The 22,240-nt window shown below is 35.2% G+C and overlaps 1 protein-coding gene across 1 annotated transcript in view; it reads right to left on the reverse strand.

The window, feature by feature from the left end:
- LOC101735973 (transcription factor Sox-21-B) overlaps positions 1–4,948 on the reverse strand; it is a 73,782-nt gene extending 68,834 nt beyond the window's left edge. The window contains exon 1 of the mRNA XM_004930974.5: positions 4,626–4,948. Within this exon, the coding sequence (XP_004931031.2) occupies positions 4,626–4,630 (5 nt within the window). The 5' untranslated portion in view covers positions 4,631–4,948. The remainder of the gene's footprint in view (positions 1–4,625) is intronic.
- Between the last annotated feature and the right edge of the window lie 17,292 nt (positions 4,949–22,240).

Here is a 22,240-nt window from a genome sequence, read left to right on the forward strand (position 1 = left end):
GGCAGAAACAGGCAGAGCGGTGTATCCCACCCGTGCAGGCTCACAAGAAGCCCTTCAACCCGCGACTTCTAAGTGCTAAAATTTATTAATAGGACTTTTTAAGGCTAGCTTTAAATCTCCATGTGCAGACCATTAAAAGTCCCATTAATATTGTTATTCAGCTTGGTTTAAACTACAGCATGATCGTGATTCTCGTAAAGTTCAATTAGGCTGGGCATTTACGGAGACTAGCAACCGCTCACCATCTGGTAGTAAGCTAGTCCACTCCATGTTACAGAAAGTAGGAACTTAGGTATACACCGAATATCGAATGGCCCGTCAGCAGGACAGTGTATAATAATAATAATAATTATTATTATTGGTGGCCCTTCCACAGGAAGCCATCAGGCCAATTAAACAACACTCATTAGTGCACCGAAATCATTGATTTTACAACAACCGCTGTAAATATCTTTTTTATATTTTACAATACCAAAATATCGGGTGTAGTCTTTGTTGGGAGCCGACGTATGGAAGTGCTTAGAATTTATTATTAAATCGTTTCATATTTACTTAATTACTCCGACCGTCTTGAGCAGAGGCGCTTATGATAATATTTTGGTTGATTCATCATAGCACATGAATATGTTCCGGCCTATTCGAGTTAAAATATCTCCGTATCTTCGACCTAGTAATAGTAAGTACCTCAACTATTCCATCTAATCCCTAACCCCGTCATTCTTATATAGGTATAGCACTGAACAGCCAATGGACAGAAGTTCGGAGTTGTCGTGGCCTAAATAATAAGATGCCCGATGCACTCGGATCGAGCGATGCTACTGTGTCAATGTTCGAATCCCACAAGCAGGCACCAATTTTTCTAAAGCAATACGTACTTAACAAATTCTCACGAATGAATTGCACAATGAAAGAGTAGCTGCGTGTAATAAAAACGTTAATACTCAATTGAAACCTAATCTCTCAAGGTGGGTGGCGACATTGATATAATGATGTCTATGGACTTCAGTATCCACTTCACACCAGATGGGCCGTGAGCTCGTGCACGCTCGTAAGCAATAAACAAAAAAATGTTTTCAATCTCTCTAATATACCTACTTATCATAAGTAGCAGAGTACAGTTTGTTCAAGCTATGTCCTATAACTTCATAAACTTCAATAATACTGTGTAAAATAATAATTTGTGGAAAGTAAAGGCTTTAAAATGTTGTTTTTTTATTGTACAGAAAATGCAATTAAGTATTTTATTATTGTTCAACGGTTTTTAGAATATTCCATATCATTATTTGCTTCAGTAACGCGTTATTGATTCCTCATTACATTCTGTACTCTGGGGACTGGGTTCTTCGATACGCGGTCAGAATCGGAAATAGCACTTGGTAATTTGGTATACCTACCTATGTTTTTTTAATTTAATTATTGCTTAAATGAGTGGACGAGCTCACAGCCCACCTGGTGTTAAGTGGCTACTGGAGCTCATAGACATCTACAACGTAAATGCCGCCACTCACCTTGAGATATAAGTTAAGGTATCAGTATAGTTACAACGGCTGCCTCACCCTTCAAACCGAAACGCTTTACTGCTTCACGGCAGAAATAGGCAGGGTGGTGGTACCTACCCGTATGGACTCACAAGAGGTCCTACCACCAGTAAAATGCCATATTATTGTATGTAATGTTTTATTCCTCATAGCTTGTTATGGCTTGTAATTTGGAACTTGACCATAGTGCAAGTGAAATTCTTGTTGCGCTAATAACTAACTATATCTAGGACAGTGGTCTGGCACCGGTCACGTTCGATCATAAAGACCACTCGGTATCTCGGAAATTGTAATGTGTTTACCGCCTACTGGCGGAATTTTGTTTTCAAATTCAGTGCAGCTTAGCTCTGACGCAGGTGATATGTAGAGGAATATCTTAACTTAGCTTAATGAAGCTTAGCTTAAGGAAATCTTGGCTTAATACGTTTACACGTCTTTATGGATCCATCAGCTCCAATAACCGTTTCGCATTTAGCTCTAACACTAGGAGCTTAGAAACCCCGATAACCGTACCGGCAAAGAGTTCGACGTGCAACCTGACCTAAGCATGAGCCCGCCGAGTTTCTCGCCGGATCTTCTCAGCGGGTCGCGATTCCGATCCGGTAGTAGATTCATTCGCGAAGCAATTACTCTTGAGTTTATAGGTCTCCTTTGGAGGCGCTCAGGTCGCCGTTAGCATATCTCACCACACCTGGCTGAGCCCTTGCTCGCCCAGAAGATGCGTTCCATGTGCACCCTACTTATGCAAGTTCGAGATTAGGCACTTTTAAGCAGCGGGGACATGCACTGTGTTTTAACTGATATAAAAAAAATTGAGGAAGTTATCAATCCGACTCTATTACATTATGTGTGTCATCTATCAGAACTTTTTTCTACGTGAATCGATTTTGAGGTTTATTTTTTATTTGAAAACTTATTAACAGGTGCTTCTCGCGTGTTCCCGTTTGAATTTTATCATTATTATTTTTTAACTCATCCACAGTTGACTTTAACTACATTGATGATTGACCGACTTCAGCAAGATATAACGAGGTTATATCTTGCAGATGTCGGTTCTCTTTTTTGTTAAAACTTTGTATTTGGTAATTCTACCATAGTGTATAGGTAGACTTTATGTTTGCCGATATATAAAATTTACCTATACACTCACAAAAAAAATTGGATTGTCTTTAATCTTTTGTTTGCGTTAAATGGATAGAGAAGCAATCGCATCGGCTAAGTGGGTGACAGAACCCAATGTGAATCTCGCAACCCGTTTCAAGACAAGAGATCGAAATTCCAATACGAAATTTCCATCGTTTCAAATCCCAATTTGCGGAAGCACTAGCAGAATGACGGTGGTGGTGTGAGCTCACAATGCAGCCTGATTGAAAAGAAACTGATTGAGACGTACAGTGACATTGACATGACATGTTGCTTCACAGTGGTTTCCACTGGCCCACATAACCACATATGACAATTAATCTTAATAGTCATAGGTACATCAGTATCAATCCATATATCTACGGACATAGATTTTATTGCAGCTTAGTACGCGTATTGTAGGACCGCACGGGCTGGTATCAGCATCCTGTGCGTTTCAGCCACGAAGCCGTCAGACGGTTAGCATGGGAATAGAGTTTTGGGTCATATCCGATCCTGTGGATCAAATGGTAAACAGTCGGCGTCGCCCTAAACACGTCATTACGGATCCTCTCGATCCATTAACCGTTCTCACCGAACCCGTCGCTTGCGACGACGGGCTTGACGAGTAAATTAACCCACAGACACAGCCCACTGAGTTTCTCGCCGGATCTTCTCAGTGGGCCACGTTTCCGATCCGGTGGTAGATTCTGCGAAGCACTGCTCTTGCTAGGGTCACTGTTAGCAACCCTCCGGTTTGAGCTCCGTGAGCTCACCTCACGTGAAGGAGAAGCTGAAATAGCCTCTCAAGGCTATCAGCACAGGTAGGAAGAAAAATAAAAAAAAATTGCAACGCAACCGAGGTTTCAACTTCGTGTTTCAATAGCGGTATTCACAGTTACCACTTAATACCAAAGAAGCCGTAAGCTTTCTTCCCGTAGAGCGTAGAATTAAAAACCCTATTCCTGCTAAACATATGCACACACACACACACACATACACATTAATATTCACAATAACTCAAACAGCACAGAATTTCCTATAATTTTTTGGCCCAATAATTTTTTTATAACTTTCATAGACAAGTGAGCATACTGTACACCTGATGATGAATGGTTACCGTCGCTCATGGGCATCAGTATTGATAAGACGCTATCTACTCCTGTACACTTCCGTGCGTTTGAAGAAGCACGTAATTACACTTAATACACATTTAATACCCATATCAATACAAATCACGCCTTACCAAAACTAATTTGAAACTTTTAATAAAATCTATCTTAATAAACTAATTATTTTTATTGCCTTTCTAGGCAGACGAGTGTAGAGCTCATCTGATGGTGAGGGATCACCGTCACTCATGAACGTCGACTTTTTCTCAGAACTCCATCCAACTGGAGACTTCATATCATAGACTCATTTTAATTAACCCAACGCTTCTCCTACATTATAGAACTGAAACTTGATCAACTGCAAAGATACAAATGTATACCTATCCTTAAATAACAAGAAATACCTAGAAATATTACGAACATTATTACTCAAAAATAGGTCAGAAATACCTATCTATAATCTAATCTACTCTAATAATAATAATAAAAAAATATCTATCGTAAATACAAAATTTTAAAATCACACTTATAATATAGCTACCTACATACTTAGTACTCCTGATACGAACATTTCAAACCAATGAAACAGTTTTATTTAGAAAAATATAATATACACCTAAATTTTAACAAAAATCTAATTCAATTCGTAATTAAAAAATTTCCTAATACTCCCTTCAGGGACATCAAACAACAAAAATACGCGAAGTGATTCAAATCAAAACATCTGTGCATCTAATAATGGCCGCCGAACAAACATGAAAACCAATAGATCTGTCGCAAGTTCAATGACATTCGAAATAACTTTTGAAAACTCAAATAGCGCCAACATAAGTTTTAATTTAATTTCATTTACCTCATAAAGTGACCGCTGGCACGTTGATGTAGCTCTAAATCCACTTCGCTGTTTTAGGTCCACGTTTCGAAGGAAACCGCTCCGTCGGCACTCAACACTGAAGATCTTTATACGAATTTTATATGAGACGATAACTTTAACATGTGTTTCATTGATCAACGCGGTTGTTTGTTTAGATTTGTTAAGTGAATTCGACGTTATCGCGTGCGAATGAACCGCGCGAGCTCCGTGCGTTCGGCTCCCGTTCGACACAATGGCGACAATTGACAATCGCGCGGCGCGACTGCGGTCACCGCACTACCGACAAATCGAGTGATAAAACCGAACGTTAGCACCAATAGGCGGCCGCCTCTACGCCCACGAGTGCATGCCGCGCTCTCCGATTGGCCAAGCAACTGCCATTGCCTTACGGATGTTATTATGCAGAACGAAACCAACAGTTCGAAATTCGAAATAAGAATTTAAACGTTGACTAGCCAGGCGTACAATGCAAATTGGTTGCGCGCGTTGTGAGCCGCGGTCTCTTTCTTTCCGTTGTCTTCGTTTTTTGTTTACGATGAGTTGCCGCACGAAACAAGAATATTTTCGTATGACAGCCTGCGGTCGATTCACCTGAGATTTTCAATGGCCACTTAGCATTATTTCTTTATAACGCTTGTTCGAGTAACGAACCAAAGAATGTTATGTTATTGTATGAATCTAAAAAATACTCAATCTGAATATATATTATATTTTTTACGTTTTGTAAGCGATATGATGTGGCTCGGCTATCTAAAGACGAAATAAAAATAATTGTAAGCTTTCCTTATAGATATAAAGTGCGCTTGGTATATTTGAGCGCTCTCTGAGTAGGTATTAATAGTTCTTATTAGACTAAGTAGCCGACAAATAAGATGTATTTTTATTTAAGCGTGCAAATGTTAACTGTTTTTTTAGGATCATCAAACATTGTTAATATAGTTGAAGCACTGCTCTTACCACCTTATGTTTAGTATTAAAATTAAAATAAAAAAGGAATGTTTTTTTTTGTAGAGACCACTTAAATAGGATATGATTTTCTTTAATATCAATCGCTTCTTCTATTGCATTTATTTCCATTGAAGCTACCGGAGCTTGTAAACATCACAACGTGAATTCCAATAACCATCTTGATACAAGGTAGAAATGTATTGTAAATTTGTACTGTTTGACGCCTCTTCCACTCTGTAGAAGGGAACACATGACTATTTCACGTCAGAAATAGACAGTATGTTAGTACCTAGCCTCGCGGACTAGAAATACGTCTTGCCACGACTAATTACAGATAAACTTTCAGGGTTTTTTTTTATTACACAACGTCATTACTACGTTGTCGAAGTACTTCGTGAACATCAGTTAAATATGTATTTCCATTTCTTTTCTTTATTAATAAATAACAAATCAAAATAATTTAACATAAATCAATTCATACAGTAGAACAAATCTTCCAATGCTCTTGAAGGAAGCACAGTTCCCAAGATACTGGCTGCGTTACCTCGTCGGACACCCAGACTCACTCTCTGTGCAAAGTACCAGCCAGCCTTAGCATCACGTGTAGCCTCCTTCAAGCGTTTGGAGATTTCTGATAAAAATTTCTTTGCTTCAGTCTGTCGTCTCAAATATGTATTTCCTAAATAACAAATCTGCTGCCAATTTAAAGATATAACTAAATGCTGCAAAGTCATCATCATTACTGGCCTTGGACTGGTAAAGTAAAATCCCCCATTGCGTCGAAGTCATTCATTCATTCCTGTCGACATTTTAGACTAAAAATGGTTCTAAACGCATACTGTACGAACCAATCTAAAGCGCTACGCTTGGCAGAATAAATATGCTACATATCAAATCGTATGCACTCTGTGTAAGTAAGAGTGAAGAATTAAATCGTCACTTCCTAGAAGTTAGTGTGGGTTTTAGAGTAAATGTTTATTATACCATAAAGATCAGTTCCTTACCTTCCTTAGTATAAGCCTAGTTGAAATTATTGTTATTAAGTTAATTGATTTCATCATTCGTTTAAAATCTCATTGTGTGAATTTTATTTATTAAGTATTTTTGATTTTTATCAAAATTAATACTAGTTATTGGTATTGATGTGATGTATAGTGCACACAGCTTCGTATTCTCTAACCCTAGAATTAGTAAAATATCCAACTGAAATTAAAAATAAATACAGATGTTATTTTTCGGGATGCATAGAAATAAGTGAAGGTAGATTTATTTGTTTCATAAATTATTGGATTTTATACGCACGTACTTTAAAAAAAAAATGGTTTAAGATCACAATACCTACAGTAGCTAAATATCTTTATCATTTTAAATTTACTATTCTTAATATTATATTTAAAAAAAAATTGTTAGGCTCTTGATAATAACTTAAGGGCAAAATCGATACCACAATCAATATCATAGATAATTTTCACATGAATAGATTTCATAACGGAAGCCAGATGAAAGAATAACATATCCGATGTATCCCAAGGAACTTCTGTGACCGTTAAAAATATAATTTCATTCTTTGTGAAAAATTAACATACGTCCATCACACTAGATATGATCCAATAATAACAACAGTATAAGTTAAATGCTAATTCGTAACTGATATGTAAGACATCTCGATTGCTTGTAAAAATCGATATTTTTTTTCTTGTCAAATATTCAAATTAGGAATTGTCGTGAAATCGACATGGCTACCGACAAATGCAACGCTTTTCGATACCATGTTCATGAATATAGCACAATGAAGGCGTTCGATTATAATTGAATTGTAACGTTGTGTGAAATGTTGGCGACACGAGGGCAGTGGGTCGCGCCCTAAGGGCGTTCAGCGACAGACGCGCTCACAATGTGCGGTCTACAATACGACGTAAGCAAATTAACTGCATTCGTATACAAAAAAAATTTTATTGCCAATAAAATTCTTTTCATTGATTCGCGACGCACAGTACATGCGCCGCTGATAAAGATTTCTTTTAAACGCCTATAAATGATTTTTGCATATGACATCGGGGCCTGCCGGATGCCATAGTCATGCTGATTCCGTGACATGTGTAAAGCAGGTAGTTTCGTGAAGTTTTATAGCTGCGGCTTCTGTGATTCAAATTCGCTCGACGGATTCACGAACGGAAACTAACAGACCGTTACGAATCCGTTTATTATACAAGTGTTATAAATACTTTAATAACTGAAAGGTGAATGGTCCATTACGCTGATACGCGTTCGAATGTTAATGCTTTAAGCAAATAAATATGTAATGGCCTTTTTGTTGATAGCGTACGCTTAAATGATTAAGCACAAATGCGGTGCTAAAATTTTTGATTTGGATAGATGAGTTTAACGTATCGCGTTGAGTACCTACTGCTCCAATATTTGGATGAGGGCTTCCAAATATCAGTTATATTCATTTTACTGTACTTATACATGTTCATTTTACTATTACAAAATAACGTATTTCGGTTATTTAACTTCCGTTATCGCGGATAGTTTCATATATCTGGATCGATGAAGCGACTTTGGCCTTCCTGAGTTTTTACTGTATGTCTCATGGAGAATTGTCTGAGCAATCGTTTGAGACAATTCCATAATTTCCACTTTACTTTCATTTATCCACCTACCACTACTACTACCTAAATCCAGTCACTTTTACGGTCTGTGTTAGTGTTATTTTAGCCGCGTACCATTCGGAATTCATTGCAAAATTACTCTTTATGTAGTTTCAATAGTAGCCAACAACTAGAACGATGCTCTTGCTAATGCCCATGAACATCGGTACCTATTTACGGTCAGGTGGGCCGTATGGTATAATCTAATGTGGTAAAAACCCGTCTTAATACATAGCTTCATGTCAAGTAGGTACGCCTTTGCCATGTAGGTAATTAAATAATAAGCAGTAATGAAATTAGCTGCCAACAATAATATGTGAATAAATGCAAATAATATGTGACCTCCCGTCAACACTTAGGTAATATTAGTAATTATTACGTCTATTACAACGAAGTGACCTACATTTTTGCAACAAAATTGAGTAAGTCTATTATTGACAACTTATCTATCGTACACCCTAAAAAATACAATGTTCCTCTTTTAATACATGTACCTATTCTAAGACCAGACAATTTGATTTTGCAAATATTCACGAAGCGATAGTAGAAACTTACTAAACAAAACATTGTATTCATTAGTAAGCTTACACAGAACGTTCAAACAAGTATTCAGACAAGTACCGTAATGTACAATGAAATTTTCTAATACAACAATTTCTATTTGGATCAATTTCACAGCTCATACAATAAACACAAAAAGCGATACAACATTGAACCATGACCGTGATTCCAAAAGTCCATTTCTATTCAATTGTATTAGCATACCGCCTTACATATGCATATAATTGCATTACACACGTATCCACAGTGTCATATGGTAATACGATTGACGTTTGCAACCGTTTTGATAATTTGTCTCGCATTTCATAAAGCTTTGTAACACGCATTCGAAATCCGTTATCGATAAAAATGATCATGCTAATTTTTTTTTAAAATATAAATCGATTTTTTCCTGGTTCTATTGTTGCATTAAACGAGAGCTATATTTTTTGTATTTCGAATAGAAAGAAGACAATTTAAAATTCAAATTTTTTTTTCTTGATTGACAACTTTCTGTGGAATCGGTGATATTTTTTGACATCCATAAACATAGATAATACACTTAATATATTCCATAAAAGCAATCGTGTGCTACTGATTCCGATATGATTTATTGAGATTTAAATATGTACTTTTGTAACGAAATATCTACGATATAAGTGCATGAGTATCAGGAATAAAATTTAATATATTACCTATTAGGTAAATGTCACGTTGATCTTTTGTCAGAAAATAATAAGAGATTCGACAAATTTTAAGGCCAAGTTATTGTAATACTTAAATATTATAAGTTGAATGAATTGTAGTCGTGTATTCTTTTTTTTTTTTTAAATAATATAATCTACGTTGCTAACGCCTATTCTGTCTTATTATCTGTTAATAAGGCACATGTAAGTCCACATATGTAGAGCTCCAATACGACTATTTTGCCGCTAAGCAATTCCTGCGCCAAGCAAAGAATGTATTGAATAAAAGTAAGTCACATTACATCTTAGTTTTTCGACAAGAATCATAGTAATATCTCGACAGCTCCTACGTATATTATCGTAACCAACAAATTGACGAAAATGACATTTTTAGATTTTCAAATACTTTATAACATCGTTTATCGTTTCATCTAATAAAAAAAAATATATTTGCAATAGAACCAAAGATATTGAGAGTGCATATTGTCGTATGTTCATATTTACCGTAGTAATATATCGTATAGTGCAGTTAATGTGCTGTACGCGGGAGGCGAGTGATCGTTTAGCCGCGCGAAGGAATGGTAAGTAGTAGTACCGATTGTATACGCTGGAGAGGAGCTCGAGCGCGGCCAATATCACATTTTAAAAAAATGTACTGATTTATATTATTTAATGGACAGTAAGTATAAGATTAACTATCAACTGTGTCATCTAGGTCAAAACGAATGATTGATGCAGTAATGAAACCGGTAAAACAATGTGATAATTTGATTGGCAAAAACCGGTAAACGCTAATAATTCAACTTATAGTGATGATGTGTTTACATCCAACCCTTTTGTGGAAAATACTACGAGGGTACAAGGTAATATATATGTTTTACACTATGAATAATGATTTTATGATTTATTTAAAATATAATAATATGAAATAGTATAATACCACAGTAAAATATCGTAAGTATATATATACTATACTATACGTTGAATTTAGATCCTTCTCCAATATCGTAAGTAAATACTTACGATACTTTACTATTGAAAAAAATATAAACGAGTCCCGTATCTGCTCTTACGATATTTTACATTGGAATTTCACATACTTTTTTTATCCTATGTCACACTTAAGATATTGTACTTCGATATAAAGCATAACTTACTATAGTATTCTTTTCAAAAAATCTCAATAAAAAGATATTTTTGTTTTTCTTTTACAGAGTTACCACCCCTTTTTGACGCAGATATTGATGAGATAAACCAATTGATGGATTTGTCCTATTTTGGGTCCTATGTGTCATATGTACCTACTGCAGACTAAAATGTTCAACGAAAATGAGTGATGATGACAGAATATTGATTTTCAATAGATTTTAAGATTTAGGAAACTGTGAAAAGCAGTTTAGCAGCAGCAGCTTTTATTGAAAACTTGGTTGTCAAACAAAAAAACTAAGGATTTTCACTGACATGGAATCTAGGCGTAGGTTTACTTTGATTTATAGATTACCAAGGGCTGTTTTAGACGACCAGGAAAACTATTTAACTGTGTACAAGAAGATGTTTCTAAACACATTTCCATTAAGTAAACAATTTGTCTATAAGTCTTTAGAAAAAAAGGTAAGGTAAGTGGATTGATAGAAGCGGATCTGCGAAGGCGTCGCAAAGTAATAACTAGGGATGTTATCAGAAGTATATCCGATCACATAAAATCTCTTCAGCCTGTAGAGTCTCATTACTCTCGCCAAGGAAGTAGTAAAATTTACCTAGACGGAGATCTAAATTTCCATCGCTTGTTTGAGTTGTATAATGAGTGATTTAATACACTAACATACTCTTCAAAAGCTAGTTCTGAACGGCAATATCCCGACATCGTCAATGCATACTTTAAGTTTAGTTTTTATATGCCAAAGAAGTACCAATGTGACAAGTGTCATATCTATAAGAATATATCTAGTCTGACACTATCTGAAACACAATTATATGAAGCACATATTAAAAATAAAGAGATAGCTCGCCAAAAAAACTCGACCGATAAAGAACTGGCCAAAGTATCAGATGGTAAACTATTAGTCGCCACTTTCGACTTTCAAAAGTTCTTACTGCTCCAAATGGTAATATAAGTATCCTTTATTATAAACGAAAGCTTTAACTGTTTAATTTTACAGTTTTTAATGTGGCTGAACAGGAAGGTACTTGTTTTATGTGGCATGAAGTCCAAGGGAATCGCGAGGCAAACGAAGTGGCTTGTATGAGTACATCTCCAAACGTAAGGATCAAGGTACAAGCAAGCTTCGGTTGTCGCTTTTATTTTTAAAGTGACAATACATCATTGTTTTTTAGAAGTTGGTCATAACCAAAATGAGGGCGATAGCGTTCACACCTTAATAGAAAAATGTGCCAAGAATAAACTTGCTTATACACCATTTGAGTGTTTTTGTTTAGTACGCTGAGCTAAGCAAAAAGGAAAGCCTTATATTGTAGAAGAATTACAACACACCGATTTTTTTAATTGCAAAACGTTTTTAAAGGACAATGGGGTTAAAAGTACTAATGGAGAAAAAGTTCAATGGAATAAAATAAGAGTGTTTAAAACCTGAAGATCCTTATAAATTATTATATAAATATGATTTAGCTGCCGAAAATTACCATGCTTTATGTATAAAAGCGTCTACCAGGAGACAATGTGTAATCAATATAGATGTACTGTATGCCAATAGGCTGCCGATGATACCTCAGGTGAAAAAATATGATTTGATGAGCATGTGCAAATCTCAAATCATACGCAGCGCTCATTATGATTTTGTCCAAAGCCTATCAGATACTGGTAACGATAGTTTTCCGGATTTAGATACAGACTAATTTTGTAATAATTAATGGTTTTTTTTTAATATTACATAGTTTTTATTAATTTCTTTTTATTTTTGTACTAAAAATTTTAGATTTTAGAGACTGCACAATACTGATTGATTTTTTTACGAATATTCAAGTAATGAATAAATATTTTTTTCTTGTTAGTAAAAGATATTTTTATTTAGTTGATAAGGAGTGCAGGGATGAATAGATAATTCATAATAATAATATGTATTATATTTTAAATTTGAAAGAGATTTTATTTAGTTGATTTTAAATTTCAGATATAAGTATTTCATTGCATTTTTTAAATAATACGTGTATTTTTTAAAGCAAAATACTATTTATTTTGGATAAAGCAAATTGATTTAGACAATCCGTAAATTAATAAAACAATAAATACAATCTTTATGATAATATAAAGATTTTATTTCATGTTCTTAATACTTACTACATACTATTAAAATAACAACAATACCATTGATTAATATTTTAAGATTATTTTCTTAGAGGGAATGTTTATTTAGACTGTTTTGATTACGAAATACATTATATTTCAGTATAATGGAAGATAATTATTTTATTTTAATTATTCCCCTTAATAGCACTAATGCTATAAACGTCTTTGTTCCATTGTATATTATGGTAACTGTAACCCAAGACACATTATTATTTGATAAGTTCCAATGTAAGTTATCGTACGTGTAACATACCCTACTTAATCCTACATATATATCAACGTAAAGTGTAGTAAGTACTACATACAACGAAATACCATTGATATTTTCCGTAGTAGAAAACCGTATGTGACTTTTAAGAAATTCTAGCAAAAAATTCAAAATACCTTTTTAGAGGTAATATTCCGTTCCTAAAAATATATTTGTATGCCAATTTTGATTCTTAAATGAGCTGATTTGACTTCACTATCATCAAAAATCTGCTTGCATAACTTTGAATTGCGATACTGTAAAGTTGATAAAACAGAGTTACGATATTATACGTAGGAGGTGTCGATCTGTCTATTTACGTTTCCCACGGCTAGTGAGGAGCCACGCGCCTATCGATAATCGACGACTGACTGCCGGTGTCATCGAGTGGACGTGTCGATGACGTCATCTGATAATACGTGACTGGCCACTGTTCTTTTGGGGTGAACAGAGACGTTCGTTTGTTGTAAATGTAATTTTGGTTTCTGTTTACAATGATTGTCCTCGAGTGGCGACTGTGTTAGGGTTTTTATTTATTTATTTTTATTGCTTAGATGGGTGGACGAGCTCACAGCCCACCTGATGATAAGTGGTTACTGGAGCCCATGGACATCCACAACGTAAATGCGCCACCCACCTTGAGATATAAGTTCTAACAACATGGCTGTTTCGCGGCCGAAACAGACAGGATTGTCGTACCTACCCGGGCGAGCTTAAAATATACCATCAACATAGATTTACGGTTTCCAATAATATTTTAAAATCGTTTTCCGAACTACTAACCAACGAAATAAAGCTATTATTTGAAATACTTCACTGCCCTAGTGATCTAAAAAATCACGATCCACCTAAACTGGAAAAAAAAACAAAAACTTTTTACTGGTGGTAGGACCACTTGTGAGTCCGCGCAGGTGGGTACCACCACCCTGCCTATTTCTGCCGTGAAGCAGTAATAATGCGTTTCGGTTTGAAGGGTGGGACAGCCGTCCTAACTATCTGAGACCTTAGAACTTATATCTCAAGGTGAGTGGCGCATTTACGTTGTAGATGTTGTAGATGTTTATGGGCTCCAGCAACCACATAACAGCAGGTGGGCTGTGAGCTCGTCCACCAATCTAAGCAATAAAAAAAATGCGTTTCTGTTTGAAGGGCGGGGCAGCCGTTGTACTATAAAAACTGAGACCTTAGAATTCATATCTCAAGTTAGGTGGCGGCTTATACGTTGTAGATATCTATGGGCTCCGGTAACTACACAATATCAGGTGGACCGTGAACTCGTACACCCACCTAAGCAATAAATAAAAAAAACATGGTCAGATCAAACACAAAACTGATTTCCTTTAAAAATATTATCGTATTATTTGGCCAATAAAAAACAACTCCTAATTTTGTAATTCTTAAGTGACTGACTTATTTAATTACTGTAACTGACGGACGTAAGTGTAAATTGTAAATAAATAAATAGTTTAGTATATTTTTCTCGCACGGCTGTGCACCAGTCGATCAAACATCGATAAACACCGACATTCAACAACACTATCGTTCGGTTGATTCTAATTGAGCGCTACTTCATTCATAATGAAGAATCCCCTTAAAATTAGTGCTCTTTGGTTTTCTATCGAGCGGAAAATCCGTGGTTTTAATCTTGATCATTTGCTGCACTTATTGTGTCGGATTTAGTGCAACCGATGGCGTTTGGTGTGAGTCGGCGGCGGTTGGACCGGAATACCTATAAATTCGTTATATACGGATTTTAAATTCGAATATTCAAAAGGACAAGGATCGTATTCAAAAGGGGCTGTGATCAGTTTGCTTAGTGCGAGTTTTTTTAATTTTCTTGATAGCGTAAAAGTTAACTCAAATTTGTATGGAGTCGGAACGTTTGCCTAAGTTTTGCGCTAGGGGCTCAGTTCCAACTACAGACAAATTTGAGTTAACTTTAACGCTATCGAGAACGTTAAAAAACTCGCACTAAGCACACAGATAATCATTCCGTTAGCATGTTGAGATTGAGAGTCTGAGAATGTCTACATTTTAACCGACGCAAAGGTTTTGTTGTCATGCCATAAAAAACTGTTTTTATTAAGTAAGTTTCTAATAGGCGAAGAATTCTAGAATATACATATTTCACTTTGCTTATAAAAAAAGGTAACTAAAGAATTTTGTGATGATAGTAAGGACGTTATATTATAAATTTGAGCTAACTAACGTTATGGAGAACGTCAAAAAGCTCGCACTAAGAATACAGGTCTTAGTACCAGCGATGATACTGCAACTACTGGCTATCCTACACAAGGTCACCGAATGAGACATAGGGACGTCTCCATATTTTGTTTGTTTCTCGAAAACTAAAATAATTATTGACGGTTATTTTCTACAAATTGCGTCACACGCTGTTTTATGGTCAACATTCGACAATTTTACACTATTTTTTAAATTATGACTACATTTAGCAATTACTTTTCATTTTCATATTTTTGTCTTAGTTTGACATTAATCCTTTGCCTTGGACCACACACTAATCCACGTTGTAAAGCGCAAAAATTGGAACGGCCTTTGTGTCAACTGCGCGCATTTGTGCCATTCAAAAACCGACTCTAGCTTTCACGAACTAAGCTTTTAACTCGATTCCGTTATCCGTTCGATAAGTATTTGTTTAGGTGCAATGATAAAATCAGTAGCAGAGTCCAATCTCGCACGTAATTTGCTCTCATGGAAACCTGTCAGGTTAATCTCCGATTTCTGGTTTTCGACATAAACTCAATTTGTATTTGTTTAATTGTTGAATGCAAACAGGGGACTGAGATGTTTTCATTAGTACATACCTAATGTTCATTATATACGATAATTGTAAATAGAAATGCTTTAACAAAAACCGACTTCAAATAGGAAAAAAAAGATATTCCAAAACAAATTAATGTACACTAAAAACAATACCTAATCATCGAAATCGGTTGGCGTGATATTGAGTTATTCATCTATTTGTCGCGCACGTACTTAATGCAAATTTAAGACCTATATGGTTTTCTCATGGATGCCATTATCAGAACTGGACTAAATTATAATGGGACCACACGAAAAGCGTCAGCTTTCTAATAAAAAAAGAATCATCAAAATCGATTCATCCAGTCAAAAGTTATGAGGTAACAAACATAAAAAAACATACAGTCGAATTGAGAACATCCTTCTTTTTTGAAGTCGGTTAAAAATGCAACTAGTTTTGAAGTGTTTTTATCTATTTACTTCAAGAACAAAAATATATAGGATTTTTTAGGCTACTTCTAATCAGGGTACATGTTTTTTTGCAATCCAAGCTGACGGTTCATCAGATCTTAAAGTAGATGTTGTCGCCGAGAAACATTGGCAGTATGAGAATGACAGCTAATTCATCCCACAGTGGATGTGCAGTGGATTGTGGATTGTTCAGATGTCATAGAGCCCTTTTAAACTTTAATGATATTAATTATGACTACTTACATATTAACATATTACATGATGTGTATTGTGAGCCTAATAAAATAAATGAATAAATAAATAAACCTTTTAATAATCCTGCGGGAGTAAAAACTACCAGCCTGCTTATTTCTGCCGTGAAGCAGTAATGCTTTGAGGTTGGAAGGATGGAGCAGCCGTTATACTGTAAAATAGAGATTTAGAACTCATTTTATATCAGATGGGCCGGAGCTCGATCACCCATCAAGGCAATAACAAATAAACAATAGTTTATTTAATTGTCGATGAGAGATTAAAACGAGTCAAAATCTGTCAACAGCTTTCCGTATTAAAATCTACTGAAAATTTGTCAAATTTATCACCTGTGCGCATTATAAATATTCTATTAGCATTCTTCGCAAATAAATATTTAAATAAAACAAACGGATTTCAAAGAATTCTCATTGTTCAAGTTACACTTATCGTCCGCTCGTGATTTGCTTCCGAAAAATACAATCCTTCTACTAAAATTCAAAACCTTCCATATTTAAACCCTTAACAATGATAGTACCCGGAAAGTCAATGGTCCATCTGGCATCTCATACGTTAATGACCAACAAAAGCCAACACACGTTACTGATTAAGCTCTCCAAAATTTACTTAACGAAACTCAATGAATTCTATAGACCCTGTGGTTAGTTGTTACAAATCGCCTCAATACGTCGTTTCGGAGCGAGCAGATGCTCGTAATCTTAATATATGACAATTCAATTACGAAGAAGATTAAACTAGTTCATAAAAGGTAGCTATTGACGGAAGAAATGTACTGTTTTCCGTTCAAGTGAATTTGATTGGTCCGGAATCCTTTTAAACCGGATACGATGAAAAAGCGGTCAGAGCAAAGATAACAATCTAATTCCCAATTCAGACTTTGCGGGTTCTCATTGAGCCTAGACTGAATGGCTTTTGGAAGTCCGCCCTATACAACGCACGCTACAGAAGGTTTCTTTAAAATCTTCGAGTGTTTGATGAATGGTATACCGTTAATACGGATCTTGTGTTGATGGGAATAATGACTATTGTTCATTGTATCAACAATTGCTTTTTTGTTATTTGGGGATTATCGATGTCCGATTTTTAGTTTCCCATAGGATTCGTCGGTAGCTTCTGTCGAAGGTTGGTGACGGTATTTTCGGTCGAGGTACTTTTAAATTATTGGAGCAAACTTTATTTAAATTTAATCTTGCTGCTGTGATTTATCTTTGCGAAGCATAATGTATTTTTAACAAGAATTTTTTTATCAAATAAAAAGAAAGAAGATTTTTTTAACTACGAAGTACTACTACACTACGCTAGATGAACGCTAGAGTAATCTAAAGTACTGAGATACGTATGACTTCGCACTTACGTATTTTAAATGTTTTTTACAATTATTCTTGGTTTTTAGAATAATAATTCCACTCACATCGGAGGTTGGACTATAAATAACATTGCCGTTCTTAGTTTCAAAGAAGGCGCTCTGAACAGCAAGGTAACTTAGAAGACACATTACTTTCTCTACTTATAGGTTTTTTTATAGAAAAGGCAACGCTAGTGCCGCTTCTGTCCCAATTCTTTTTTATTATTAGCTACTGGCGAGTGTTTATCAAACGATTTTTTTTTTAAATGCGTAAAGTTCTCTCTAATCTATAGATCTCTAAATACATATATTACATAATATGAATCTCTATATTGCGGTGTCAGCGATACTGTCTAATATCGGTCATTGGGTGAACACCAGCCCACCGGGTTACTCGCCGCATCTTCTCAGTGGGTTGCGATTCCGATCCGATTGTAGATTTTGCGTAGCACAGCACTCTTGTTAGGGCTGTTAGCAAAATCTCTCAGGTTGGGCCCGTGAGCTCATCTACCCGTTCGGGCATATCTGGAATAGCCTCTTGGGCTGCCAGCGAATAGGTAGGTAAAAACGTAAGCACTGTTTGTATAATTTAAGTCAACATACTAACGTCATTAGTATTTGCTGTTTATGCCTTTTTGCCTCTGGGGTTTATATATATTCTTCTTTAAAACGTATCCACTATTGGTTCTTTTTTTCCGTACCTTACCGTACTCCTTGACGTGTAGTTGAGCTCACGGGGCTAAAAACCGGGAGTGTTGCTGACACTGGCCCTAGCAAGAGCAGTGCTTCGCAGAATCTACCACCGGATCGGAAACGCGACCCACTGAGAAGATCCGGCGAGAAACTCAGTGGGAATATTGGTTCAGGCATCATTTCGACTCATAAATTATATCGTTTAAGTAAGAGCATCCTTCGAACTGATTTTCGTCTCTTAGCACCGGAGTGCGAAGGCGGGTTGTGGAGCGAGACATTTGTGTCTGTTGGATGTAACAGATCGGTGCTAGATCCGGACACGAGGAACCCGGATAATTGGAGTAGGTACTTTACTTTAAATAGTTTTGTATTATATCGTGTGGAATTTCCGTTTATTATTTTTATATTTTCGACTGACTGAATAGCGCAGTGCTTAGTTACATTCATTCAGCGTCGAGGGTTTTAGGTTCTATTCCCGCATCGTTTGATAAACAGGTTTGTTTGTTCTTTGTCTGAGCGTTTATTATTTATATGTATATATATTGAAACATTTATAAATATGTTTATGAGTCTCTTGTACCTATAACACAGAGAATCTCAGAACAGGCCGCATGACCGTACCTACGTGATTTGTTCCCGTTTATTATAATTTATTGTTATCTAATTATTGGCGAGCTACTTTCAGTGCATGTTTGGACACTTTAAACCAAGCGCCGTTTTTAAAATAATATAATATAACTCAAATCCCGTCGTTTTTAGTTTTATTCTTTTTAAATAGTTTAACGAATGTAAGAGTTATAGTAGGTAATCTTAAAAATGGTAAATTCCTTACATGATTTTCTATCAAAATTATTAATAATTCATCATCCAGCAAAAGAGAAGTTTATAGGTATTTTTTTGTAATTCATTTTAAAAGAATAAAAATGTAATTTCGTGTTTTTGTTACATTGTAGTTATGAGGACAGGAACAGGAGACTACTATTTTTGACATGAGTATTAGCAATCCCTTACAAATTACCTACATTGTTTTCACAGTTATAAGATTTTACAGATATTAATTAGTGACAGGGGCCCATAGAATACCAGTGATCGCCTTGAGACGTGAGGTCGTTACTTTAATTAGTATTACATCACAGCTGTTCCCCCCTTCCGTAATACCGCGTGACCGCTTTGCTGCCGAAATAGGCAGTATGATAGTACCTACCCGCCCGTCCGTACTCGCATTCATTTATTTCAGTAAAAACCATACATTTTAACACGTTTTTATTAGCTTCAGACGTATGTATGTTTGTATGGAATCTTTGAACATGATTTGGCCCCCTTTAAAATGTCGGATTAACTCGAAATTTGGTATACTTATTAAGGACTAATAACAATTCAATATTTAAAAAAAAGAGAAAAAAAAATTAAATTTAGCTAAAAAAGGAAAAATAAGGAACTTCGTTCCAATAAATAATAGTTAAAAAAAACTAACAAAATACACTTTTATAGAAAATCCAACTAAAAAATAGAAAATATATTTTAATAAATTTGAATTAAAAATAGTGTAAGAAAAAATGATTTTATTGTAAAAAAAGCATGGTATCAGTAGTCATAAATATTTTATGAACAGATATGAGTAGAAAGGTTATTTTGATAATATCCTGAAAAACACCCATAGCTTTTTTAAGCTATTATTTATTGTTAGTATTACTCATAATCTATGTTAGTAACTTAAAGACGTAACACATTTATCTGACTGTATTTCATACTTTTTTGGAGTCTTTCCTAAGTGTCTGTTGCAAAGACAGTCCCTGTATGTTGCTCGATATGATATTCAGAAGACCGTTGCTATTGCCACTGTATTAACGTTATTGTCCTAAGTTTTATAAACGAATGGGTACTGTTTACTTCCGATATCCATCGATGGGATAAAGATACGCTAAACTTCAATACAATTGGTACATTTTTATTATTTGTGTCTTAGATTCTTAAGTTTCAATACACGTCAATGATCCGCTTGTCAACGCTTCAGCTGGGCTTCGGCATTCGCTGGTTTTCTCACGACTATACCGCTATGAAATTTGAACCTTATTCCCGTAACATAAGTTCCACAACATTTACTATAAACTACAAATTTTACTAAATACGCTCGAGGGATTTGCCAATTTGAACACTATGATTTTCGTGTAAGGTGCTTTTATGAAGTTCCATTGGATTTTGTTATAGAAATATAGACTTTATTCGTTTGAGGTTTAGGCTTAGAGGATGTTTGTTCGTTACTGACACTACGATCTTTGACCTGTCGCGAAATTTTTGTACTGGTTATTCCCTGTAGGGTTGGTATTATGCAAAAATAAATGTTTCTAATTATCACAATTTCTTTAATCAAGAATGAACATTCACATAATCGCTCATCATTGCGTATACCGTGAAATCGCCCCATAAAATATATTAACATATTTTTTTATTAAAAAACAAAGATGGCAAAACAATCCATTTCAATATAGTAGGTACCAATTTAACCTAATCCTTAAAATTAGTGTTTTTGTCGTAACTGTTAACTTGAAGGTTAATACAACTGTCATGGTAGTAGAACTGATTCACTACTCTATGATTTTTAATTTCTCATCTCCATGCCACAGACCCAGACAAGTTATTGAAGAAGAGCATGTCATAGCGCTACCGATGAGGAACGAAGCGACCTGAAACACCAGAAAGAGAGAGGAGACACAAATTAAAACCAAAATGAAGCTAATAGAATTAACATAAATCGACAGGACAAAAATAAAATAAAAAAACAACTTCATAATATTCTTTACAATAGAACATAACATTTTTGAGAATCTCGATAACGATTCTGGATAATTAAAATATACCTAAATTTAAATAAAGTCGCGATTTAATCAAAATCATAACGACAAAACGTGAAAGTAAATCATTACGTTGTACATTAAGTCGAACAAAAATCATAGACGATACGTCTCGTAAATATAAAGATTAACATAATTCGATTAGATCGTTCGCTCGATCGGTTTTATATATTAATTAAAGTAACTAACTAATTATTGTAATGAAGGAATGCCTTAATTTTTACATAATTTATACACCTTAATGTGCCAACGTGCGTTAGTCAAATCTATAGGGGAATGTATTTTGAATGTACCTATATAACGCTTTGGTAACATATTTTCAACTTGTTGTTATCTGTTATCTGTTTGCTGTGTTGTTGTACCTTCTCGAGGTCACCGTGGTCTAAATGATAAGACGCTTGGTGCACTTGTATCGTGCGATGCGTGTCGATGTTCGAATCCTGCGAGAAGGTACCAATTTCTAATCAATACATTGAAAGTAGAAAGGCATCTGGGCCACCAGTAATTCTTCAATCATAAAAAAATCATATTCACCAATGATTTCCACGACGAAAGAATAACGTCGGCGAGTAACATTAAAAATGCCCTATTTTTTTGCGTAATTACCGTTTAATACATACAGACCTCAAGTCTCCAAGTTAGTGGCGATATTCACGTTGTGATGAATAGTAAATGTTTGTTTTTGTTGTACATACAAATAAATAAAGGCACAGCTTAATTCTTTAAGACAAATCTTCTATCAAACCTGCGAAAAGAGCAGTAGAATAATATTTAAAAATTATGAATCTGAGCAGAATACTTGTAGAGAATGATATACCTGTCGAACATGCTAATGAAAGTCA

This window comes from Bombyx mori, chromosome 4 (assembly GCF_030269925.1).
Source record: "Bombyx mori chromosome 4, ASM3026992v2".
Lineage (NCBI taxonomy): Eukaryota > Metazoa > Arthropoda > Insecta > Lepidoptera > Bombycidae > Bombyx > Bombyx mori.